Source organism: Patagioenas fasciata, chromosome 13 (assembly GCF_037038585.1).
Source record: "Patagioenas fasciata isolate bPatFas1 chromosome 13, bPatFas1.hap1, whole genome shotgun sequence".
Classification (NCBI taxonomy): domain Eukaryota; kingdom Metazoa; phylum Chordata; class Aves; order Columbiformes; family Columbidae; genus Patagioenas; species Patagioenas fasciata.
Window position 1 is genome coordinate 6,823,700 of NC_092532.1, and position 27,574 is coordinate 6,851,273.

Consider the following 27,574-nt stretch of genomic DNA (forward strand, 5'->3'; position numbering starts at 1 on the left):
TATTAATATTAAACATGAATAGGGCATATACAAAGAAGAACACAAGCTGCTAAAAAAAAAATTACAAATAAAAATAGAACTGCTTAAGAACAGTATAGCCAGCATGACATATTTCACTGTTAATACAAAAACGCTCATTCTATGTAGCCACGCTGAAAATATATGTAGCATCCAATATATGATAGGAATTAATTTTTAAACAACCGTTCATATTTCTACGATGCAGAGTGATGTTTTTTTTTTCTTTTTAAGCCTTGGTCTCACTTATTAGGTACTATGCAAGTGAAAAATGGCCAGTTTGTCATGAGCAATTACTTCCCACAAATCATCCTACTTCGACGGGAATAAAATTAGTCTTTAAATTTTATATTTTAAACAAAATATAATATGAAATTTCCTCTAACAGAGAGACTGGACATGCGTATTAAAGAGTACTAAATGCTTTCGAAGTCTTGACTGCCACCTTCACGAAGCTACATATTCCATATTTTTATTTCCTTTTGGTCACAATAAAATGCTGAGACTTCGATGTGGATAATGAAATTCCAATTGACTCAAATCACAGAATCCCAGAATGTCGGGGGTTGGAAGGGCCCTGGAAAGCTCATCCAGTGCAATCCCCCCATGGAGCAGGAACACCCAGCTGAGGTTCCACAGGAAGGGGTCCAGGCGGGTTTGAATGTCTGCACAGAAGGAGACTCCACAACCTCCCTGGGCAGCCTGGGCCAGGCTCTGACACCCTCACTGAGAAGAAGTTGCTTCTCAAATTTAAGTGGAACCTCTTGTGTTCCAGTTTGAACCTATTACCCCTTGTCCTACCATTGGTTGTCACCGAGACGAGCCTGGCTCCATCCTCCTGACACTCACCCTTCATATATTTGTAAACCCTAATAAGGTCACCCCTCAGTCTCCTCCAAGCTCAAGAGCCCCAGCTCCCACAACCTTTCCTCACACGGGAGATGAACCACCCCCCTTCTAATACACCCCAGGTACCATTGGCCTTCCTGGGTGCCCTAATGGTGTAGACGTGAGAACAGAAAGAGGGATACAGCAATGCTCCCTGTTCTTCTCCAAAGCGATGGCACTTGTAGAAGTACATGCACTTTAGACTTGGTCTAAGACCCGGGGCAAAGAGATGTCCCCTTGTCCAACAGCTCTTTGGGAGGTGGACTGTCTGGGAAGGAGGGCAATGCACAGGTGATCCCCCCCACAGCACCACTGTTCTCCGCATGTGCTAGGAGGAGAACACGCTGGTGCAAGGTGGGCACCAGGATAGGGTTCGATGCAACCCCTTCAGCTCTGCCTGAACTAAGAACACATTAAACAAAAAACCTATTTGTGACAGCAAGTACATCTCTGGTTGCTGCCGTTTTACCTAGCGTGGAGTCCAATTTCATCCTTTTCAGAGCATGAATTCATCTTTAATATGTTCAAAGTCATGAACTCCTTGTTACGGCTTGAGAAAATTCAATATTACCTCTTCTATCCAAATCTGAAACACACCCATCAACTCATTGATGTTTTCAGAAAAGCCAATTTTTAATTCAGTATAAAACACCAAACATTCTAGAAAATATTAAGTTCTTGAAGGATCTGAAGCTTTCCCACCATGACTGTGACAACTACACATCTGAAATTAAAGTCTTTGCTCATAACACAACTTTTGATCACCTGAAGAATATACTTTCTTGCCTTCAAATGGCTTGCCTCCTCTAGCCTTTCTGAAGAATAAACCTACAACTGTTTTATGTTTCTCCTGAAGTTGAATTGTTTCTAAAGGTTTTTAAATATTTGGTTTTGCAACTTGCCTGTGGCATAAATTGTTTCTAGTGATGAACAGATACAAAAAAAACCAGAGAGATCTGGAGCTGTTTGACTGGTGAGACATTATACTAACTTCCCTAACTCAAAGTTTTATTTTCTCCCCAAGAAGTGGGAAAGGCTAACTAAGCAATACTGTTACATCCATCCCTACTGCAGGTTATTTCAAAGAGAAGACTTCATTTTTTTTTAGTGTTTAAATACCATTGATTATACCACCAAATAAAATAAAGAAAAATACCAACTTTATCAAATCTCAAAGCCAGTTCGCTACATCAGTGCCAACTACTCACAGAATTAAGTAATTCAAATGCTCTATAAACTCACAATTACATTTCATTTCAAAAGAAAGCAAGATCCTTAGGTAAATAAGAATGAAAGACAGAACATTTCTCAATAAAAACAGGTCTTAACTCTGTACACTTTCGGCATGCTAATATATGTCAACATTTAGGCTACAGTAATGAGACGAAATAAGCAGCAACATTATGCAAAAAACTAAACAAACCCAAACATAATAGGATTTCTGCCTATGGATCTATGCATGTATTCTTCTATATGTAGATCACAGACTTCTGATTTGATTTAAAAAATAAATTAAAATCTTAAAATATCTATTTGAAAATTAATCCTATTGGGGAAAAAATCCCCAAACCCTTAGTACGGGAAGAAAGCAGAAATCTCAGTATAGCGTTTGCATTTGTTAAGAATGCATCTGTAGTGAAAAAAATATAGAACCGCACATTTTTCATACAGCTGTTCTTTGTATTTATAGCTTTTGTACTTAATATTTGTTACTGTTCCCCCCTCTGCCCCATCATGCCATTATAATATTGTGGGCAATACAGACGTTCAAAAATAATGGAATTTGATTCTTTCTCCTATTACCCACAGTATGGAAAAAAAATTATGCTTGGTGATACATACTGCAGTTAATCTAAACTCAGATTTGGTCTCAAGTGCCATCCTTTGTTTTCCAGACCTCCAGTTAGAAATACAGTTCGCTCTACTTGTGAAGTCACCGCAAGTGACTCCCGTGTCAACGCGCTGTGACAAATGCAGCCTCTCCCATACACAAATGAGGAACGTTTGTATTCATAACCAACAACAGCACCAACGTCGTTAAAAATGGCTCCTCTAGATACTCCTGTGGGTTTATGCACTCAGCCTTCAACCTGTCTACTTCATATTCTGTCTAATTAGTTTTATTTGTTACCTAAAGAGTAATAGGTTACTTAATTACTTAGATTCTGTTGTTTTGAATAATTTTAAAACCTGGTGTTTGGGCTTTTTTTTGGAATGATTCCTCCCTCTTTTTTCAGTTCTTCCATCAAGATGAATGGGTTGTAGGACATGTTCCTAATTATTACATTAAAGCATATTTAACAAGTGCTAGAAGTTGTAAAGCCATAATTTCAGTGCAATGCCTGTCCAAGCTGCCATCACCTCAAATCTTACCAGTGGCAAAAGACAATTTAGGTTTCACCTGGATTATTCTTTTACTTTAGTTTCTGTCTAATAGTGACCATAATAGCAAACAATTACCTTACAGATGGAGAACGGCAAATGTTTTTTTTAATCTTAGACCCATCGGTAGTCTTTGAAAATATTGATTATAAAGCTTTAATAAGTTACTTTTATCTTACTCATGTATATTATTTCTTGTTCTATTAATTATGCTGGTGCAGCACTTTGACTTCCCCAAATGCAGATCTCATAGGAGGAAATGCACTATTCAAGTAACTGTACAGAAAACAAGGTATAATCAAAGGAAAAGTATTTATTGCTTTGCTGTGCATAAGCTTTATGCTTTACATATTCCCACCTTTGCACAAACCTGTTTCATTGCCCAGCAGAACCATAAGCAACTCATATTGCTTTATAATGGTGTTAAAGAGAGATTTTCATGTCAAAATTAATTAGATCCTGAGACCTTAGTTTATTGAAAACTGTCATTATCAGTTCCTACAAACTGCTATTAGTGCAAGATGATGCATTCACAGTTTCTGCAACAAAGAAGACAAATGTAAACACACCTATAGAAAAAAAATGGGACCATCACCAAATAAACTGGTTTGGTCATTAATTGCCTTGTGGGCGCATTTTAACACACCTTGGAAGCTAACAGCAGTAAATTTTCTTGTGGTAATCGAATGTTATATTATCTCCTGTAAGGATAAATGTAGACATGGGGTGAAAGGGAGGAGGGGATAGAAAAGATGATTTTTTTTTTTTTTTTAATATAAAGACCATGCCAAAGAAAATGCAAATTCCCAGTTTTGATGTCTATTTTGAGGATCTGAAACAAGGCTTTTAATCAATGTATTATACATCAAATTGATAATGTTAACTTCTGATTATTCAAATGTATGAAATATTCATAGAGAACTGTCCAAACTTTTACATTTCTCAGACTTCTTTTCTCTATTAATTATCATGCCTGGAAGCTTTTTAGTAAAAGCAGCAGCCATCAGCCTGACTGAACCTGACAAGCTAGCAAGGCCCAATTACACTGGCACTCTGTGGCACTTTGATGTACTGGAAACGCAAAGAGATAGGGGCAAATTGTATAGCACATTATGTTAATGACTTGATTTAATCCAGCCACTAAACTTTATGTAGCCTGTTAAAAAAGATGCTAACACTAATTACGCCACTTTGGAAAGGAAAGAAGGGGACAAGCATCTCATACCGACAAAGTGAAGCTCATAAATGTTGTAAATGAAATGAAACAAAATGAAGTAATCTATGATTAATTATACATCATAGCCAAGAAGAAAAAGAGAAAGAAGCAAGTGGTACAGCTAAGTACTGGAAAATCTGTTAGATACCCTTTATGATCAACATATCTAAGAAATAACCATGAACTGTCTAATTTGCAACATGCAAAAAAGAAACAGTATGATCTTAAATGGCTGAAACAGTTTGGCATACAACTCAGATTTATAGGATAATTAGCATAACGATCTCTCAAAATCACAAGTCTTATTTACAGTGTTTGATTACCAGCAGGATATTTATCTCAAAAGATAAAAGGCACTGATTTTTAATCATAAAAAAATACAAATTCAATCACCATTTTCACATGCTGTATTCTACAATTAACCCCAGATTTCAAATATTCCAATGCCTACTCTTAAAATCCAATTTGTATCAAACATGTTGCCTTAATAGTTTATAGCTTTTGTTGCCTTTCCTGCCCTTCTTGAACATGCACTTTATTACCAGAGGAAAAGATCGAGGGAGACAGGTAGAAATTAATGAACCCGAAATGAAACTACAGTAAAAATCCTCTCAGAAGTGTTCTTAATTTTGATAAAATACAGGATGACTAGAGGTATACAGATGAACTGTATTATAGTTTGACTTGAAGGTGATGAGTAGCAGCCATTGCAGTTCTCAAAATTACAAGTGAAACCATTTTTTAGCATTTTACATGTAAACAATGCAATTTCATCTTCAAAAGTACCTTCTGTATCTTTCTGCAACATATGTAAGTGCATTTCTAAAACCCTTCCACTGGTACAATATAACAGGATAACCCATGCCCTTTCAAAAAAGGCTAAGACAGACCAGAACAACATTAATTCTTAGTAATACTATAATCAATTTTAAGTGCTGGTTTTATATTTTTAAGATTGTACAGTCAATGTTAGATCTAAAACTATGAAATATGCTTATTTTTTTAGAGACGTATACTACTGAAATACTGCTCAAAGTCAATCTTGTGGATTTGTATTATGCTGTGTCATTTTGTACACATGCCCATTTATTGCTGGTTTTAAGAACAAGTCACGAGGATATCATTACTGTACGCGCCCACAAAATATAACAGAAAAAGAAATACACTGAACTGATGGGACACTGTACATGTACAAACTTCATGGCAAAGTGATCTTCACTTCTAAAACTGTTGGGAAGTCAGGAAAAAAGAAATCTGTGTGGATAAACTAGAAAAATATATACAAGGTTTGCATGTTCTTAACAGCCTCAAGCTTATGCAATTGCCATTTCAACAACATTCAGTCAGATCAACATACTGGGATGGCACACAGTAGGTAGCTAAGCATTGTAGATCTACTACAGGCCTTGAAATTATGCCCCCCTTCCTCAGAAATCACTGGAAGCAGCAGAAAAGCACATTTTCCCATATAAAGGCAACAGGGAAGACTCAATAACAAGACTAATTTCTTTAGACATTCGCGTTACAATAGTCACCTTTGTTCAGGGAGATTATGGGAAGGACTGAAATTTGAATGCATGCTGAAACTAATTAGAAATGTGTACTTCTAAGTACACATAACAATAATGGAAAAGATTACAACAATACAATCAGGTTAATTTTTCTGTGAAAAGGTATCTATTTGAACTGGAAACAGGAAAACACGCATTTGTTGAAAATGTCTTCGAATCTGACCTTAGATACAATAAAGCTACTCTTAGATATTAGGTTTAAATACTTTTGCCTAAATATTTTTCTTGAACTTACCAAATAATCGCCATAAATATTCTGACTCACCTGTTTAATATTCTTGGATAGTGGACTTGAAACTATACAGTCATCACTGTCAGTTATTATTGATTCAATTGCGTCATTTTCTTGTCTATCATCGTGATCTAAAAAGAAAAAAAGTAAAAACCCAACAGTGTAGTTAAAACCCCCTGTATTTCTTGTCCATCTGAGACTTGCTGACAAACCTGAGAGCAATATATTTTCTCTTCTAATAAATAAAGTACCAGTGCCAGGTAAATCTTCTCTTCCTCACAGATTAACACTGGCAAATCAATGACCTGTAAAGTTGTCTAAACTGTATTTTTTGTCTCATTTGTTAAAAAAAATATAAAATAGTAATGTTTCCCAGATTAAAGTTGATGAGTGGAACAATATAATTCCTGTTATTAACTGAAGTATGAACAACAGTCAGCTTTCTATAAGAACGTGGTCTGAATTTGTGGATTTCCTCCGACCATATTTAACACCATGCCCATATCAAGAAGAGTATACTTTCTTTTTCTTTTCTGCGAAGTAGTTCTGTTTGCAGGTAGATATTTCCTAAAGTATTCAGGTCTTTTTTACTCTGGAGCAAAGTACTTAGAAACACAAGGATTCAATATCATGATATTCCATTTTTTCTAATGAATTCTTATGCAGAAGCTGCAAAAAACTGCACATAAATTTTTACCATCCTGCTTGTGCTTTTACTTCAACTTGGTGTCACGGACCCGGTTTATTTCAATGATACACAGTTTAAGCTCAGAGGTGGAACAGGACGACCCAGCTTTCATAAACTTTAACTAAATCTGTCTCTAACAACTTTATGTCACAGGTGTGATAAGACATACTACCCCTCTCACTGTCTGAAAGTATTTCCAATATCAGCATTGGCTGTTATCTGCAGACAAAAGGAGTATATTCATTATAACAGTCATAGTTCTACAGGACAATATAAAGACATTTAAAATAGAAGCCAGGTTTCCTTTAATATTTTATGAATCTAGGTCAGATACCAGATTTTTGCATTCAATTACAATACTGTTTCCATTTGGAAAGAAAATAACACCACCATATCCACCACCCAGCTTCAGCGATACAGTGCACCAGAATATAATTTCTGTCATGAAGCTTCTCATAATGAGGCAGCTCCCACTGCTAGGAAAAAACATTTAAGAAAATGGAAAGAGACAGATTTATTAAGAAAATACTGTTTCTTATTCATAAAAATGAATTCTACCTTCTGGTTCCAATTCTTCACTGATTTCTGTCTCATCTGCAGAGGTAGCAGAGCTTTGCTCAGCCAGCTGCCCCTCTGACAGCACTGACAGGTCAGCCTTGTCTTGTTGAATCTCTTCGGCCATCTCCTTCGCCTTATCATCTGCTAGCTTTTCTTCTTGAACCTTGTGTACCACGTGCTAAATAAAAATAGATGAACTTACAGTCTTTATAACAGTCCTTGAATAGTAAAAGTTACTGAAGTTCAAAACTTGAAGAATTATGGCTCACATTCATTACACACAGCTTTTAAACAATTACATTGCTTATGCAGTGCAAGAAACAATAAGTTGTCAACTGCGGCAACAAACAATTGATACAGTAGAATGACAATTCTCTAACAATTTATATTTGTGAAAACATAGCTATTATAATCATTTGGTACCTGTCAAGATAGATACAGCCTGTTAGATTTCCAGATTCATTTATATTTCAGCTGTTTCAGTTCTACAAGACTCAGTTTTATTAAAAAAACAAGCAACCCACCACCACCTTATCCAGTTGGCAACTTTATAACTCCCATTGGACAATATTTTCTGTTTCAAAAGCAAGCTAAAATGATATAAAAAAGAATCAGCTTGGCTACAAAATACAAACGTTATCTTAGGTAAAATAGCACATCATTTACTCTGAAGTAATTATATTCTACTTGACCACTGATGTGGTGGAAAAGAGACTTAACTTCTCAATCAAAGCCCCATAAGAGCTTTAAAGTAGGAAAATGCAGATAAGAGCCAGTGACTAAACGCGTTACATCACTAAAAAACTACAGTTTGCCAATCTGCCACCATTTACTTTCACAACCAACCGGACCATTACAACATTTAATTCCTTTCTGCTCCTTGCAATGCTATGTATTTAGCAATATTCCAAAGTTACTCCACCACTTCCCTTCATTTCCCACTGCTATATAATGGTAATTTTTAGAGGGAAGACAAAATAAACTTCATCCAAACGTAGGAGACAATCAGTAGAGATACTCCTCACTTTCCAATGAGCAAAAAAGATTGTTATCACAATCAATCATTTATTTCATATTTTAGTGGTTTTTTTGAGATCTTAATTCATTGTAGTTGTACTTCTGATGCATGGCTCTGAAGAAATAACACACACACGGAATTCAAATACAAAACCTAAATAATCTCATACCTCTGAAACACCTGGAACTCTCGAAGCCTTCATCTTCTGTGCAAGTTCCATGTTATTTTCAACAACAGAGTTCTAAATGATGGGAAAAATAAGAGGAAGCCTTTAATATATAGTAGAAAAATAACACACAAAGTAAGTATGTGTGCATGTAATACACAGTGTAAATAAATATGAATTCAGCGGTGGAGAATCATTTGGACAGGAAATGATGTCCTCCTTTGCTTCCCCGCATTGGCATTATTGCTTCTGTCCTCTGCTAAAGCTTCTACCTATAAAGCTGGACAATTCTCACAGATGGTTTGGGCGAGTCAAACTATTCCTCCCATCTTTTAGTGAGTCTCCTTTTCCCAAAACAACTATTTGCTTTGCTCTGTATCACGCTGTTATCCAAGAACTAAATTCTCTGCTATTCCAAAAATGATCAGGAAAATGAAACAGACTGTTCTTGCTCAGTTCTAATCTGTTGAGCTTCTAATTGCCGTGCATGGACACCCTCTTGCCATTTCACCACAAGATTTAGGCATCACAGAAGCATCAGCTATTTAATTATTTAGTTCTAACAGTCCTTGTGTCTCTAACCAGCGAGGCTTGGATTTTTAGAAGAGCAAGGGGAGCTGCCCACCCAGTAGTGAAGACTTTGATGGAGACCGAATAGTTGTCTCCCTTAGAAAATCCTAGTTTGTGAAAAATTGTCTAACTTTGAGAAGCTACTGTTTGGACAGCTGAAGGTATGCTCTGTGTGTGTAACTAGATAGTGAACAGGTTAGTTTTCCACAGCTGTTGCTAAAATAATTGAGTGTTCTTGATTATTAACTCTACAAATTGACCATAGTGAGACATAAGTAGTCTTTCTTGCTTCAACATGCACAAGCAAAATACTTAAAACTTACTGCCATCTGTTTTGCACTAAGATCCTGGAAAGATACTTTCTTGTCTGCTTGAGCAGCACGCTGCCTTGGTTTGGGTGTTGGTTTCTGTAATAAAAGAGAGTTCAAGACCACTTATTGCCATTTTGTAACCATCTTATTTTAGAGTAAATTTTGAGGGATGCTGATTTTTCTCAAAGTCAAACCTAACTGCACTAAACTAAATTCTTAACAGGCAAGACGATGGAGATGTTGTTTGAACAAGCAACCTGCTGCAAATTGAAAATCCTTTCCAAATAGGTATAAAACCGTACAGAACATCTATGGAATGCAGTGTGAGTTCCAGGTGAGAAACAAGTGTAGGACTGGAGTCAGTGGTATCATATATGTGGCATAATGATTTATTATTATCATTTACGGAGTACTTGAATCCTTTTCTTGTTCTGTAGGCATATCGTATCTTTGACATCTTTCCTCACCTCACTCCCTCTGGAGAATTTTATAATAACACAGAGAAGAGACTGGTAATATTTGCAAAATTAACTAAATGATGAAGTAATATTTCTGTCATGATGTTATAATACAAAAGACAAAAAAAATACAGAGAAAGTGGTTTATTACTTTTCATGCTTTACTCTCTTGATGAAGGTAGAAATTATCCTCCATTTCCACTGATTTTTATACACAAAAAAACCCTTACACTACCTTTAATTTATGAATTATTTTTAAGAAGCTATTTGGTATCTCAGCACCGAATTCCAGGCACAAGAATATGAAAGAGTATGGTGCAGATAGCCCTACAGATCTGTATATATGGCTTGGGTCTGGCTGCTTGAGAAATCTTTTGGCTGAAAGCTACCCCAACTGATCAAGTTCTGTCTGAATTTCTAAGAGACCACAGAAATAATTGCTTATTTAATGACTGTCACAAGTTTCAACAGTAGCCCTAAAGTGGCACAAGTATATGACTACATTTTATGTGGGACATGTACGTTGGAAAGAGAATCAATAAGCATCAGGTTTATAGGGAAAACATTTATTTTTTGTTATTTCTCCTCCCTCTTCTCCTCGATCTTTTGCTAACCAGTTATCTACCATTATAAAAGACTTTAAAAAGTTTTGGACACAGGAAAGATTTCACTTCCCAAAGGAAGTCGAAGATGGTGGTTATATGGAGTATTTCTACTATGCATTATTTCACAGTAAGGACAAACCCTGGTCATCAGGGAAGAACTAAATGAACTGCTGTAAAAAGCCTTTTATATCTCTTAACTTCTGTGAGTGTGTTAAATTACTTACTGATGGAGTAAAAGGAAGAGGCAGGGCTGGAGTCTGCGTTTTTTCCTCTGCTGGTAATTTAGTTGCTATTGATTTCTCATTTTGAATGTAATTCACTAAGTCTGCAGCCATTGTTGATCCACTTGGCGGTAAGTAGACAAACTTCCATTTTAATTCAACCGTGATGGTACCAGTAGCACGTCTTTCAGAATCTGTTAGTTCAAAAGTACCTGAAAGCAAAAAGCAAATCTTGTCTGCAATTATCTTATTCCATACATATACAATAAAATGCAATAAGCTAAATAGTGTCAAAATATTATATATTTTTAGATCAAAAAAATATCCAATATAACACTGCGGATGTTCAAAACTACAGGATATAGAAGGGACTGGATTACTGTGTTCATTCATAGCCTTGTAGATTTCTCAGATAATCCAATGCCAGATAACTAATTCTTACAGACATCTTTCAAAAGATCCAACTAAAACATTTCCATGTTTTACTAATAAAAAAATCTGTGAGTTGCTAAATCCTTATAGAAGAAACACCCTAAATTCACTTTCAAATTTTCTCCTATTATCCATCTATATAGGATAATTATAGAATAATATTTTAAAGTTTTCATTAATGCCTTACAGTTAACAATTAAATAATCATTAAGCAGCTTTTATATTATAACCACCAAAGTAAATTTGTAACTGATATCAGCTTGTGGGGAGCAACTGATGCACTGAAGGCAGAGCTGCTATTCACACAGCAGAAAAATGGGCTGGTGGAAACCTCATGAAGTTCCACAAGAGCAAATGCAAAGTCCCACATCAGCCCAGGAACAGCCCCAGCTAATGCCCCAGGCGGGGGCTGACTGGCCACAAGAAGCCTTGCACAACAAGAGCTGGTCCTGTTTGACAAAAATAATTGAAGCCAGCCAAGCTGTGTCTTTGCAGCAAAGAATGGCAACTGTACCCTGGCCTGTATGAGCAAGAATGGAGTCAAGCAGGTCCAGGGAAGTTTTGTGCTTTCTCCATTTGAAACCTCTGAGACAGCATCTGGAATACTGTATCCAGACCTTTGAGTCCAACCATGACCTAACCTAACTCTAGCACTAACCCATGTCCCTAAGAACCTCATCTACACATCTTTTAAACCCCTCCAGGGACGGTGACTCCAGCACTGCCCTGGGCAGCCTGTTCCAATGCCCCACAGCCCTTTGGGGAAGAAATGGTTCCCCAGACCCAACCTCAACCTCCCCTGGCGCAGCTTGAGGCCGTTTCCTCTGCTCCTGGCGCTTGTTCCTGGGGAGCAGAGCCCGACCCCCCTGGCTCCAAGCTCCTTTCAGGCAGTTCAGAGATCAGAAGGTCTCCCCTCAGCTCCTGTTCTCCAGCTGAACCCCCCAGGTCCCTCAGCCGCTCCCATCACACTTGTGCTCCAGCCGCTCACCAGCCCCGTTCCCTTCTCTCAGCTTGCTCCAGCACCTCAAGGCCTTTCTTGTCGTGAGGGGCCCAAAACTGCACCCAGGATTTGTGGTTTGGGCTCCCCAGTGCCCAGCACAGGGACGGTCACTGCCCTGGGCCTGCTGGCCACACCAGTGCTGGTACCAGCCAGGATGCTGGTGGCCTCTTGGCCACCTGAGCACACGCTGGTTCTTATTCGCTTTCTGTCACCAACACCCCCAGGTCCCTTTCGCCAAGGCACTTTCCAGCCGCTCTTCCCCAAGCCTGTAGCACTGCCTGGGCTTGTGCGACCCATGTGCAAGACCCGGCATTTGGCCTTGGTCAACCTCAGAAAACTGGCCTTGGCCCAACAATCCAGCTGGTCCAGATCTCTCTGAAGACTCTTTCTTTAGTTTGGTTCTTAAAGAGATTTAAAGATATATAATACAGGAAGTGAAGATTTTGTTAAGTTCAAAGAGGTCTAATTCTTACCTGAGATAGATCTGTCATGTGCTAAAGAAATAAGAGGCACATTGGCTTTCCCTACATAAGCACCTTCTTCCGTTTCACCATCATCAAATACATAAAAGGTTAAGGATTCTGATTTTAGGTATCGGTCTAAATCTGCATTCATTGGCACTTGGAAACACATATGGTCATCTATTTGTGGGTTGTTGCTGCTAGGAATGATGGGAGTATCATAGTCTGCAAAATCAAAGAACTTGTAGACAACATAAGGATTTGGCTGAAGATGTTTTTTTCGGGATTGTAGATTGTTACAACATTTTATTGTAATGTGGAGTTCATTTAAATTGCCATCTGTTGAAGTGCTGACTTGGGCAGTTCTGTGTATCTGCTGCTTTAAATGAAAAAGAAGTTAAATTAAAAACATTAGAATGTTGGTGAACTCTAAGAACTACATAAATAGAACAAATAACTGATTATTTCAATGACACTCTAACTACTGTTTAATCTTATTTGTCAAAATATTACTTGTTCTGTAAATTCAACGACATCTCTCTTGTGTTGGTATAAGGAAATAAGAGGTTAATCCTTTCAGGTCTGTGGTTGTTTGCTTTATTGTTCTAAAGTTTTATGATCTGCTTGTCGTTTGATTATCTACAAAGCAGTGAAGATCACAGTTTTAAGAGTGATTCATGTCTAGTGCTAGTTTCAAGTTAAGGATTCTGATCTTGACAGCTATTATGTGTCAAGAAACTTTTCTAACCCTGGTCCCTTTTATATATGTACTTTTCAATAATTAAAAGTGGGCTGCAGATTCCTCTGTTGTTTTTTTTTCTTCCTCCAAAGCCCTTGTCCATATAAATAAGTTACAAAAATTAGAAATCAGCATGTGAAGAGTAATAATAAATGTTTGAAGTAAACTCCATGATATCACAAGTTTTTTTAATCACCTATCAGCATGGTTTGTACGTTCTGTGGAAACGGCAGTTGGAAAACTGGGAAATTCATTTCAATGGAATTAAAGAATAAAAAGAAAACAAATAACATGACTATAAAAAATGAGTAATCCTCATCTACATTGATCTCAAAAGGCTTTCCCTTGTTACTGTAACATGTCACAGTCATTTTCATTAATTGTACATAATTATCTTGCTTGTGGGAGCCAGAGTTCTGTCTTCTGGTATATGTGGAAACATGTAACAATTTGATTTTGTGTGATAAAATGTTAAATATTTTGATTAAATAATCCACATTGATAGTTAATGAGAAAACCAAACATGACAGTTTAAGTCCTTAATATGCAAACTTAAGACGACTACTTCTGGCTACTACACCAGAACTGGAAATTTATAGCAGTTTATGTACAGTTCATGTTTCCATCATTTCTGCTGCTATACAGGACAGAAAATTTTATACGTATGTTTAACTAGTGCAAGCTTAAATTTTGGAATGCACAACTGCAGCTACTTTTGCAGCTGCAGATTGACAGAACCCTTAACATAATGTAACCATCTGCTATATCTATATGACTTTTAGTTTCTGCCATAAGACATTTTGGAAAACTGCATTGTTTCTGACAGCTCTGTAGAAGCTGTTCTTCATTTCTGCCATTTTTTTCTATTTTCTCCTGTACAATCAGAATATTTCAGCTGCCATGTTTGAATTTGCCATCGTACAATTACACCAAAATGCTCTGTTCCACATGCTTTACCTTTCCACTATGTTTGGATTGGTAACCCAGCTAGAAATAACATAATGGAGAATAGTGGAAACTAAGTAATAGATTTTGGCATTTATCAATGGACAGATTTTGTGAGTTAGTTTAAAATAGTTTGATTTAAAGCAAATGTTACAATGTTATCAAACATGAAGTTATTCTGCAAATGCCTGCACTGACCTTTAATAGAATTCATACACTAAACATACTTCTCAGATTACAACGTGGAATCCATTGAGATTCTAGTATAATATAATTTTACATTATGGTATAATACAAAACATTAAAGTTACTCCAGACTTACAGTAGTTTACACAGCTATAGACAAAAAAAAGTCTGTTAGAAACTCTAACAAGTTTTAATTTATATATTTCAACCTGACTGATTTTATTTCTTAAGCAACTGTTAAAGATGCCTTCTTTTCCTGTGACCCTTATTTAGATGTGATTATACAGTCCGTTATATTATCAGAATGCTCTTCATTATCCAGAAAAAAAAAGTGAAATCTCTATCTCATAATACTCAAACATTAAGATCTTTGAGACCCTTCTGAAGAACAGCTTTGTCTGTTCTACTGCTCTGACAACCAGTTGGTTTAACATTCCTGAATATTGTACTAGAACAAAACCTGGCATTACAGGTTTGCAAAATTAAATATAATAATTGCAAATATTCTTATGACAATTTCAGTAAAAATAAGTGACTGAAGTTTAAGAATTGGTCTCTTCAGGCAAGCTACAATTCATCTGGTTCTTCATCTCTCTATATGAAAAGCATGTCATTCAACTGCTAAAGATATTTTCCAGTTCAAGAACCTTTAACTTTGTTAACCTTGAACATATTCAGACTTGAAATAAACTATTTGAACCGGAAAAGTAATTTTGAACAGTTTATTCTATCAAAACTATGAAGTAAAAACCCGCACATACCTGGGACGGTTGTTCACATTCCCTAAAATTGGATGTTATATACCCGAGAGCCTTTGACCTCTCTTTGTACAGAATAATAGCTTGATCCATAGGAACTCGTAACCTGATCCAGTATTCTAGAGTACCATAATTTTGAATGTTTTTTTTGATTCCTGAGGAATAAATAAGCACAGGATTGCATTAATTTTCTTCTCAACATTGAAGTACCTACATCAAAAGCTAGGAAACAAATTAAAGATCAGTAATCTTGTGACTATGCATTATGACAGTGTTTTTGACACGAGGAGTCGACGTTATTATAGAAACAGAAACAACTCCTCCGGCTCTACATGTACAATCCAAAACCAAAGTATGCAGGGCCCCTTTGTATCAATAACAGTCTTAGAGGATGACAGAAACTCGCGTTAAATAATTAAAACATCAATTAATAGATAAAACAGTAAATCAAAATGAAAAAGAGTATCTATCTTATTTTAAAGTCTTTCTCTAAAGTTAAAGAAATTCTAACATGCATAGTGCTACAATGCAATCAAGTACACTGCTTTACTAACTACTTTTCTCCATGTTGTTTTTGTGCAATTCTGTTGGGTGAGGTGATACTATCTTTCATTAGTAATTCTTTACATGTGTAGCAGTAACACTTCACAAGTAACCTTTATGTAAGGCAAAAAACCACTTGCTATTTTCAGACAAGATTCTCTAACGCCAGTTCCAGAACGTCATACTTCTAATGTCACACACTTTGGGATCACTATATTAACACCATCTTTGTGCTCAGCCATTATGGGCAAAATTGCACCTGTCAGAGCTTTCCCACAGCTCTTGGTAGAATCACCAAAACATGCCGCACATCCAATAGGAAATACCACGTTATGCTTTTGAAATAGTAGCACACTAACTCATTGTTGGCCAGATACACATCACTTAAATGGAGTACATTTTAATGTGTTAATTACCAACTAAATTGGCTTTGCTGTAGACCTTCCCATTGTTTTCCAAGACTTCATGGAACTTGAGCTGACATGTAGCAACCGTTTCATAATCTGTGCCGTACGCCTGATGAACCTCAAGCGTGACGCTGCTGTGCTGTATGTAGTGCAAGAAGCAGTCGTCGGCCTGCACGAGGTGCTGAGAGGTGAAGTCATACGAGGGGCTGAGCCCATAAACCACCGGCGTGATCTGAAGTTCAAAGTCATAGAATGCGTAAGTACAAAACGTTGCAGGTTCATGGTCACCAAAAGCGTGCATAGCTCCAGAAGAGAAGATCACTCTGCTGATATGAATTTCAAAAAGGTTCTCTCCTCTTTCTAAATGTAAAGTTTCAGCAAATTCATCCACTGGATCCCCCGGTAATATTTCTGGTCTGAATTTATGTGATTTTGTACCATAGGCAACATCTCTTAGTTGGGCTGCAACAAGAAAATAAAATAGAGCTAAAACAGAGCTACAACGGGACAGTCTTGTTTAAAACCCAGATATAATTAATGACTCAATAGAGAGGAAAAAAGCATAATTCAGTTATATTAACAATGTGACTTTCTTAAAGGCGTTACTAAAAAAGAACTACATATATAAAATTGTAGATCTACTGCTCATTTAGCACACTGACAAAAACCAAGAATACCACAATAGAGCTGCTCCAATATATATAAAAATAGACATGGGCCCCTAACAATTAATAGCAGATTACAAGGGAGTTACCAAGGAAATTATTCAATGATCAAAATAAGTATCACTATACAAATATGGCAGAGACTTAGACACATCTTTGTGGGCTTGAACATTTGTCAGGGAAAGATCTGACTTTTAACCACTGTAATATCTTGAGTGGACAGAACTAACAGCAAAGACCTTTCTTTACATGTTGCCCGGCCTCACAGGTGGTAAATAGTGAACAAATCCAAACACATGCTGCAGCACAAACTGCTCTGTTGAATTTTGCCTGGTTAATACCTTCATCATTTAAGTCAATAAAATAGCACACAGATGCTTTTCCATGAAAGAACTGACTTTTCTACTAGCGTTAGGAATGGAAAAGTGTTTCAACTGAAGAACGAATTTACAACAATAATTTGCAAGATAAAATATAAAACAATATATTAGAGAAGACTATACTTTAAATATACCTTCTAGTTTTCTGATGCGTGCAGCTCTAATATCAAGAAGATGGACATACTGTTGCAGTTTTAAGTCATAGTCTTTCTGTAGACTTTCCATCTTCTGTGTCACTGCTTCTACTTCAGTCTAAAAAGAAAAAAGCATGTAAAAAGGAGTTTTGGGGCTTGTCTGCACTGATTCTGCACATGTTTTCGGCTACAAATTAAAATACAGGTTTTTTGAGGAAAGAACACTTAGAGTACACAAAAATAGCGGCGATTTTTAATTCAGCAATACAGCGATCAGTTTGAATTTCAGCAAAATCTAAAAACATTATTAAGCACCACAGATTCACTATTCTTTCAGACCAATGTTCCTAATAGTTTCTTTAATGATTTTGTTATTTTAAACTCAGACTGAGTGAAAAGTCAAAACATGATCTGCAATAACCTAGCACAAGAGAGTAAAAGGAGAGTGTTATGGAAAAGGAGGCTTATTTGATAAGTACACTCACTATTTTTTCCTGTGAGGACCTGATAAGAGCTCAGAGATAATCCCAAGGTGGGATGTTCTGAGGGCTCTAATCAGTGTGAGTTAAGAGACTCAAGTTATAGTCATTTGTATCTCATGCTTTTTAAACAACACTTTCAACAACAGATAATTTTATGTGCAGTTACCTGTAAACAGACTGGTTTTGTTGCTGAATTTGCAAGTCAGAATTACAGCAAGTTCTAGAGACACAAAGTGTTTTTATCGGGTTATTTTCCACTGTGAGCAAAGCATAGTACCTGGTAATCTTTGTTAATTTTGTGCTGCACAATTAGCATATTCCTTGTCTTTTCAAGTTCTTGCACTGTTTCTGCATGCATTAATTGCAGCTCCCGCATGGAGTGTTTTAAATCTTTATGGGTATCATCTTCTATTTTTTCCAAAAACATAAGGTCCCCATTCTTCTGCTGCCTTCGACCCTGGAGGAAATTTGAAAAATTACTAAAACAACCTTTAGCAAAATATTTTCATGTACTTGTGTCTGGTTAAATGTAACACTGGGATACAACTCTGGAACGACAATAAGACAGTTAACATAACTTTGTAAATTTTGAAGCATGTGGTGACTCAAAAAATAAGAATGAGGTACACCAGCAAGTGTCAGGATTGTATTCAGTTATGTCACCTCATGATTATAAGGAACCAATTAAAATGAATGAGATACACAAGTGATCACTCCTGTCTAGCCAATGAAAATACAAAACCCTTAATATATCAGCCCTTTATGTAATTAATTATCCTGCTTCAGTGCCTGGATAAGACCTATGTTATTATTCTCGAGTCTACATTGCTTCTGATATTAATACTGGGGTTTTAATTTTCATCTAGCTTTTTTTTTTCATTATCATTATAGAATTATCATTTGCATTTGGGTAGCAGAAAAAGATTCTATTTACAGTAAACACTTCCTGAAAAAAAAGAAAACATTAAGTCACTGGAACAGTGGAAGCTTATTCACCGATTTCTTCCTCCCATACCCACTTCATTTTGCCGTAAACAATGAAATAACTTCTGTGCCAGAGGGGAAAACAAAAAACCCAAACAAACCAACTCAAACATTTCATAGGTATTTCCGTTTTTATGTTTAATAAACAAAGAAGTTGCTAAGCACCACTGTATTGCATTTTAGAACTTCCACGCTTATACAACACTCCCACAAACTACAGAACAAACAAAATTATCTAGAATAAATATTACAGGAACAACGAGATGGCATGATAACTCATTTCACTGAGAAAAACTAAGTTTTTCTTTTAAAAAATGCCTGTGAATCTGATTTAATTCACTTTTGATGTTATAATGAATTATCTACATAACTCCAGGCTTCATCCTGGCTATTTTTTCATCTTCCCTTCTGCTTCAGTGTAACTGAAAAAATGACAAAAGCACGCATATTAGCTTGAAGCATTAACTACTCAAAAATGCACAAGTAATTCAGCCCTTGAAAATCCCAGGCACTGTGTAGAAAACATCTAATGGTCAACCAAGGTTGTTTTTTTTTAGAAAAAAAAGAAAAAAAAAGAATAAATGCAAAATACATGGAATTATAGAATGGTTTGGGTTGGAAGCGACCTTAAAGGTCATCCAGTTCCAACCCTCCATATGCACTTTCTTTCTAAATTACCTTTATAAGCAAGACGGCTTCACTGAGTTCTGCCACATCAATATCACTTTCCTGAAACAGAAATACTTAATGAAAAGGTGTTATCAGATGTGAATGAATATTCGAAGAAATACATTCAGAATAACAAGATGCATTCTCACCAGACATGACATTTTGCTTAATATCATGAATAAATAAACACTGCTATATTTCTGTATTCTTTTGCTTTCAAGAAGTATTTGCACTATGCATAAAAAATAGAATGGGGCTTTTTGCTTGTAGTCTAGCCAGAAATCGGGTTCACCTTGGTCAAAAACGTCATGTGATTTTTCAGTTCATCCAGTTGTTGCTGATGTTGCAGATGGCGTAACTGCAGCTCTTTGTTCTCTTGCATCAGCTTTTCCTTTTGCTCTTAACAGAAAAAGAACAAAATAGTCTGCTTAATTGAACATAATTATAAAAACTATAAACTTGTTTTTTCATATTAACTTATGCATGGAAAGATCATTTTAAACTGTAGAATTTATTTTGTACAGGGAAATCTTTGGTATGAGCAAACAGAAAGACAGGAGTAGAAAACTCCTCTTTGATCTGGTATAGGTGTATGGATGAAATAAAGCAGAACAGTCCCACTTTCATTAAAAGGGAACCTACAGCATTAAAAATCTACACTTTTTGTATTTCTAAATAGAAAGATATGCCAAATCAAATACAGCTTCTGTTTTGGGGGAGGAAGGAAAGAGGGGAATAGAGAAGATATAAAACTCAGTCTGAATTACTAAATACCATTAAACCCATCAGCAGAAGGTTACATCAATTTGACACAAATACCTACTAATTCATAGCTACATCCACAATGATTTCTCAATAAGATGTGAGGAAAACCTTAAGGATCAGGCAAAATAATTTAGTTATAACAACATACCTTCTTTCACGTGGAAAACTTTTAAAAACAGGCTTTTCTCACAACCATTGAGGTTTCTAAGGAAAAAGAGTACTCTCACTCTCCTCCCCTGGTCAAACTCCTTATTCTCTCGATAATAATAGTTCTTCTCCTATTTTTTCCTGTGTTGTTTTTCTTTGAGTTCCGAAGTTATATCCTCATACCATGTACTTCAATACTAGCAATTAATATTTTAGGTCAGAATGTTATAAATGTTAACTCACAACCTGATGTGCAAGTATCAGCCTAAATCCCATCTGCACTCATTGGAGTTGATTGGTAAAACCTAACATATTTAATTTAGAGTATATTCTACTGCTTTCAATGAAATAGTCCATGATATCTTTTTAATGCTGGAATCTTTCCTGTTGACCCTTAGGGCATGATGCGCAACTCAGTTATTTCTACACAACAGCTTTTCAGTTTAGAGGTTTGAACTCTGCACACAACAGGTGGCTGACATGCAAGTCCCAAGGGTTTTGAAATGTTTCAAAGATTGACATCAGGTTAGTTGTAATTTTACAGAGTTTATATATCAAACAACACCTTCACTAAACATCTGTAAAGCCATTGCTCCTACACACGGTAGCCTTATTCATTCATTAAGACTCCACAAGAGTCACTTCCAATTCAAACACAATCACCAGTAAGGTTTTAATTCTCTGCAGTTATAAGGAAAATGTAATGCATTTGTTCAACTGAGAAGAAAATACAATTAGAAACACTAGCGGCTAAAAATTGGAAAGCAAATAAGAAAACAAACTAAGGTTTGTGAATGGGTGGAGAAGGCAGGCCTTCAGAAAAGATGGTGAAACACTCATCAGCAATCAAGTGTTCTGGACTCTCCCAAATAACACACCCGAAAGATGTGTATCTGTTGGAAGGTCTCCCAACAGAGAAAAAGGGCCTCTTGTGCTGATGTTTTTTTCCCTATGATACAAACTGAGGTCTGAACTGGCACTTTTTCCAGGGAGAAGGAGAAAAGATATCCCTCCTCAAGTACTTCTGTCTCATTGTCATGAATTTTCTGACAAGAGCGGCAAGCTCAGTCCACTCTTTTTCAACATGAAATCCCAGAGAAGTTTTTGCACACATTTTTAATATCAATTCACACTTGCTGCTTAAAAAGTTAACTTCAAAACTAGAAATGGCACGTAGACAGGAAACTAGCTGTTGTTCACATTGAAGAATTTCAACAGCTTGTTGAACCAAAATGGGACAATCTGTTGACAGCACGGCTCAGTCTACTTTAGTACTGTCCATGTTGCATCTCAAGACTCCCCATAGGCTGCGCTTCTGTGATCCCAGTCTAAGACAAAAAGCAAGGCGTGCAGGGTAAGAGGCAGGAGGAAAGGGAACACTTCTGCAGTAGCCTGTAGGGAACTGAAGTGACAGGAAGGTCCTGCCATTTACTTTTTCCATATAACGATGCTGTTTTTCATCAGGAGCTGCTCAAACTCTGTTGGTTGCTTCCACTTACAATACTATCAGCACTGATCTGAGCTGGATTAAAGCTGGTGCTGCATGCTGGCTGCTGCTTAAGCTTGCTTGCCCTAATTTAACCCAAAAAGCTGCAACTGAAGGGGAAGAAAACAGGAAAGAGAAGAGGCGATTCTCACACCATTGGTGACTGTGGCCCGCAAGAACACAGCATCACAGCAATATCAGGGTTCTCAGCAGCAAGGTTATGACAATAAAAGAGAAAAACACTGTCCCAGCAGCTTGTGTGAAACGCTACAGAGCTGGGAGTGGAAACACAACGCAGAGGTGCAGAGAGCCCTCTGTGTCCATACGGGTCTCATAGACATCTAAGGGACTGGGTAATCATACTCTCCTCAGCTGAACATGATCCAGACAGCTACTGCAATTTATGGCTGAGAATCTGGGAGATAACAAAAAGACAAGAAACACAAGAATAAATGACTAAGGCAAGGAGAAGGGTAATAAAGCGTCTGCAAATACCATATTCCAAAAAAGAAAAAAGGGCAAACATAGTCCCAATGTGAAATGAGTTATTCTGTTTTCTAAACGTATTTCTTTTAAGTATTACAAAACATATTATGAAATTACGGACAGAAAAATCCTACTAAAAAAATCCAGATCCAAATTACACCACCAGTCTAAAGAGAAATACTGGAAGAGGATGTTGAAAAAAGCAAGATGATGTTAGTCTGCTGTAGCATTAAGAGTTTTCAATACTCCATTTAAAGATCTGCCTTAGTCCTGGAAAAGATGTTTTGAAAAAAAAATTAATGTGCCAAAGTATGAAACTTAGACAAGACACTACTTCTACACTAGTTCCAGGCAGTAGGTTAAGACAAATAGTACTTCACTTCTCCTGCTGAACTTAAAAGAGGGATATGCAGCAAAGGCAGACACTCAGAAGTATGTAACTGAAGAAATTTATACTGCCCAAGTTTTGTGAAAGACAAGTAGGTGCAATCAGATCCTAGATACACAGACCTGGAAGGGTATTACAACAGCTACTCAAGCTGCAGGGGGCCCAATTCAATGGAAATAGCAAGTGTAGTAACCTGGCGGTCCAGCTGAAGGGCCCAACAAGCTGTTCAGTGCTGGGCTGGGGAAGGGGCGGTAAAGCGTTGCCACTTTCGCATGATGCCCATAGGAAGGACAGATGATGGAAGGTGTTGCCTGATTTTCCACATGCAACTCAACTAAATAAGAGTATGATCTGTATAATTTTCATGCTCTTAACATCACTTTAAATTTTGCATTGCATAAGCAAGCTGTCATTAACAACTGTCTCCAACTGTCAATCTGTCATAACTTCATATCATTGTAGCTTAAGGCATCTTATTTATTTTAGGATCACTTAAGGTTAATTTTGCAAACACTCGTTGCGGTCAAATAAAATGCTTAAATATTTAATGAGGTATTTGAAGTCAGTAGAGCTACTCGGATTCTTAATGGTAAGCACATGCTGAACTCAAGCTGTAATCATAAGAATTATTCACAACAAGTTGGTGCACTTCATTCCATTAAACGACTCACAGAAATACACCTCTTAAAAATATATATTTGAAGAATTAACTCTAAAAATATCTGGTTTACTTCCTGCCTGTGCTCTTGCTTTGTAAACTTTGTGTTGCCACAGTATATCACAATATTGAGATAAAAAAATTAAACATTGCAAGGTCTTAAAGATTCACTGAGAAGTTGTCCTAAAGCATAGGCAAACCGCATATGAAAGAATCAGTTCAGTAGATCAGAAAACTGTATTATTGCAAATAAACATAGCTGTAAATAAAAACTAGTGTATACCGAAAATGTTTAAAAACTTCGAGTTCACAAAGTTGAAAGACAATTAATGATCTTCAGGGGCCTATAAAGGCTTCATGTAACCTCGTACAGTAAACAAAATTAGAATAGTGGTTTATAATTTGAGAGGGACCGTCAGATGGTCCTCTTTTCCGTAAGAATTTTCAGTTCAGAGGAGAAACACAGAATAAAGAGTAAAGATTAAGCCAACAGGTAAAGAATGAATGCAGTTGGAGTTATATCATCGTCATTCAGTGCATAACCTGCATTGGGTCAATTTTTGTACTTACTAGCTAGTCATAACTTAAGTCTATTGCTGAAACATACACTTGAAATGCAGCTCTGAAATCACCAACATCAGGAACTACACTTGTCTGGGCAATATACCTGAACTCCAACACAGGAGAGTCTCACGTCATGAGAAAACAATAGTTATTTTAGAAATATACCTCTTTCTACTTTGATCATGTTAAGGATTTCATTTTTGTCAGCTAAATCAGACTGGATAGCAGCCTCTAGTTCAGTAATTTGCAGTTTCAGTTGCTGTTCCTTTAATTTCCATTGCTGTTCATGGGTCATACTGAAGACACTGCAATAAAACATGTGGCATGTGAAAAAAATCAGCTTCAACAGAAAATAATAAAGGAAAAAGCCTTTAGTGGCACAGAGACCACTGTCATCATGTCTTAGGAATTAAGTAAACATATGCTGGTCTGCTGCTGTTGAAACCAAGGCGCCTTTCTCAGGCTGCGGTTAAAGAACATGAAAGAGTTGTGGGATGAGCGCAGGAACTGGCCTTAATTTAGAGCTCCAAAGTCAGAGAAGTTGGCAGCTTGCAACACTTGTGGGCCTAGAAAAGGAATTCAGATGCATATCCAGAGTAATCCACAACTCCAAACCTCAGCAACTGACAACTGACAAAACCATTCTTTCCGCATACAAAACCTCTTAATGGAGAGAACTGGGATCACCCACCTGATTTCTTTTAAATCTGTGAAACACACAGAGCCTAAAGTCAGTTGCCCGTTCAAAGAAATGTTGACCACAAAGTGACAACAGTTTTCTCATACTGTAAAACAACAATTCTGATACTGATTAAGAAGCACATATAAAGTAATCTTTCTTCCACTTTAAGAAATAAAAACCAGAGGTGGACAAAGGAATTAGAATAACTGTTTTGCCTGTAACACATCATTTACTTGCAAACTACCACTCCCTGTGCAGTAAGGATTGCATGGACACAGAATCACAACTGCTGAAACCACAACAGAAAGTGCAACTCAGATTGAAACCAAATTAAGTACATTATATATTTTACAGTATAATTCCTAATAGGTAAAAAGACAAGGTAATGCAATGAGCTTTCATACACAGACAGTGAGTACTATGGTCTTCATATTATTGTTATAAATCAGTACTTGAATTCTTATTGACTGGAAAAACGACTTTCATCTTAACCAATCGTAAACCAGTTTATCCACTTTGGTATTGTGTGGGATTTTTTTAAACAAGAGTCAGTTCCTCAACTCTTCACTTTTGTGAAGCTCTCCAGTTAAAAATGTTATTTTTTACATATCTAAATGTATTTAAAAAAATCATCTGATATCTATTTATCTATCTCTCCCAAAGATACAAGTAACAAAAGCCTCAACCATAAAAACACAGAGTAGTAGAAAGAACTTAAGCAATGCTTCTAAGTCCTACAGTAATATATACTTCACTTTGCTATAATTTTGAAGATAATATGCAGTGAAAATAATGCACTGAGCTCACAATCATTTCCATAATACAGCATACAGAAGAGATACAGTGTGTTCTGTAATTGCTTAGACTTAACACACTTCAAAGTTTGATTAGCTCCCATAAAGAAAGAATAAATCTTTGCAAGAAAAGATATCAAATACCCTTAGTTTTCACACTTATAAACACATTTTCAACTTTTAATGACCATGATTATCTGGTTATATGTGCATTCTTTATACTTAAGTACAATTCCCACACATAAAGATGTACCTAAACACTATTTCAATTTTTCAAAAGACTATGCTGGCAAAAAAATCATTAACAGTTACTACAACAGTAATTCAGAATTCAGATGTTTAAATGAAGGGCATTATGGAAGACAGGTTTTATGCGAGCCTATATAATGCTAATGTTTATGTCAGTCTGAATTGATTCCCCTTCTGTCGCTTTCTTTCTTTGAATTTTAAGATTACTTTTACTTGAATTCATGTGGAATTTCTTTCACATTTACTGTATTGCACTGGAGTTGGAGCCATCTGGGTAACTATAAATGGTCAACCACATCTGGTATCGTTTCCTTTGGAGGGAGTTTAAGCATTGCTAGATTTGCATTACAAGGTCATATGAAAACAATTCCTCCAAACCTTTTATCCAAATGAATTGTTTTCTTGGATACTGACTAAATAATAAGAGTCAACTGACAAATTCATACTTGCTCTTTGTAAAGTTTTCAGATGCAGTCCTGCACTCTTGGCTTTGGCAAATTGCCGTCAATATCAAATGAATTTCCGAAAATATAACATTAGCAAAGAATGGGTTTACATCTCTTTTCCTCCATTAAAAAAAGAAAGAATTATTTACTAATCACCTGACCCCTATGGGCAGTGGCCTATCCACTGCTAGCAACAGGTAAACTGTAGTAAAGTTGCATTTTTCAAATAGGCAACAGAAGCAGTTGGGTATTAAATAGTAGTTTTAATGAAACAATCCATTTCTTTTGCTACACATGGCTTCACAATAAAAGAAGACTTCATTTGGAGGTAATTGCTTGTGGCAATTGACTATAATCAGTTTTTTTCTCTACCAGAGAAATTCTGAATCATATCTGGAAATGGATTTTCATTTGCATTGTAAGCACTGCTGATAGAATTTATATGACTTATGAGGTATGGAAACCTTTGTAAAAACTTACATAAGCCTATACAAAAACTTCAAGCCAAACTAGTAGGACTGAAATGGCAGCTGTTAGCAAAACAAACAATCCACCCCTCAAAAATCAACATTGGAGAAGCTGTCCAGGATCAGACTTTCTATAGGTCTACTTGGAAGTGCTGGAAAAACTTCCAACATCCTTTTCTCCCGAACAAAATATATTAAGAAACAAAACAAAAACCGACAAACAAAACCCCCAAAGAGTATATGTCTACCTAGATGTATTATTCTTTCACCAATAAACCTAAAAAAAATAGAAATTCAAATAAGAACATTTTGTGTTAATGTTCAAAATAAAGTGAGGTTTTTTCTTTTAATTAGATTTTTTTTTAAATAGTTATCTACTGTTAAAGTGTTCGAACAAGTATGGAAGCTGCTCCGCTTCCGCAGAACAGATGAAATACAGACAGAACACCAAAGTGTCCACATATACTTACTCATATGATGAATTATACCATGAATATATTTACACATGGGCACAAACACACAGTATGCATATGCACATGCAAGCACACAGTATATGAAGACCTATTGAACAGGACAGGAATCAAGTTTTCTATATAGAGAAACCATAACTTACCTGTTATACAGCTTATCATAGTTTTCCTTCAGGAGCTCCTTCTCTTTTTCTAGATCATTTATTCTTTCCTGTAACTAAAATGAAGATGGAAGTTTCAAGAAAGGCACAGCAGAAAAGGAAATGACAATGAGTGTGTAAAGAC

The 27,574-nt window shown here is 36.4% G+C and overlaps 1 protein-coding gene across 4 annotated transcripts in view; it reads right to left on the bottom strand.

Annotated features, from left to right (window-relative positions):
- The window catches only part of RPGRIP1L (RPGRIP1 like), a 70,460-nt gene that overhangs the window by 18,115 nt on the left and 24,771 nt on the right, over nt 1–27,574 (bottom strand). For 2 of the 4 annotated variants that reach the window (XM_065848048.2, XM_071814478.1), the window contains 14 exons: nt 27,433–27,506; nt 24,347–24,486; nt 19,980–20,086; nt 19,697–19,747; nt 18,312–18,491; nt 17,553–17,670; nt 16,383–16,835; nt 15,427–15,578; nt 12,808–13,174; nt 10,906–11,114; nt 9,631–9,714; nt 8,741–8,812; nt 7,554–7,731; nt 6,341–6,438 (listed from right to left, as the gene is read on the bottom strand). In XM_065848048.2, coding sequence (XP_065704120.1) covers nt 6,341–6,438; nt 7,554–7,731; nt 8,741–8,812; nt 9,631–9,714; nt 10,906–11,114; nt 12,808–13,174; nt 15,427–15,578; nt 16,383–16,835; nt 17,553–17,670; nt 18,312–18,491; nt 19,697–19,747; nt 19,980–20,086; nt 24,347–24,486; nt 27,433–27,506 — 2,283 coding nt within the window. Of the gene's footprint in view, nt 1–6,340; nt 6,439–7,553; nt 7,732–8,740; nt 8,813–9,630; nt 9,715–10,905; nt 11,115–12,807; nt 13,175–15,426; nt 15,579–16,382; nt 16,836–17,552; nt 17,671–18,311; nt 18,492–19,696; nt 19,748–19,979; nt 20,087–24,346; nt 24,487–27,432; nt 27,507–27,574 lie in introns of those variants that run through there. The other 2 variants (XM_071814479.1, XR_011741305.1) reach the window with 2 other exon arrangements.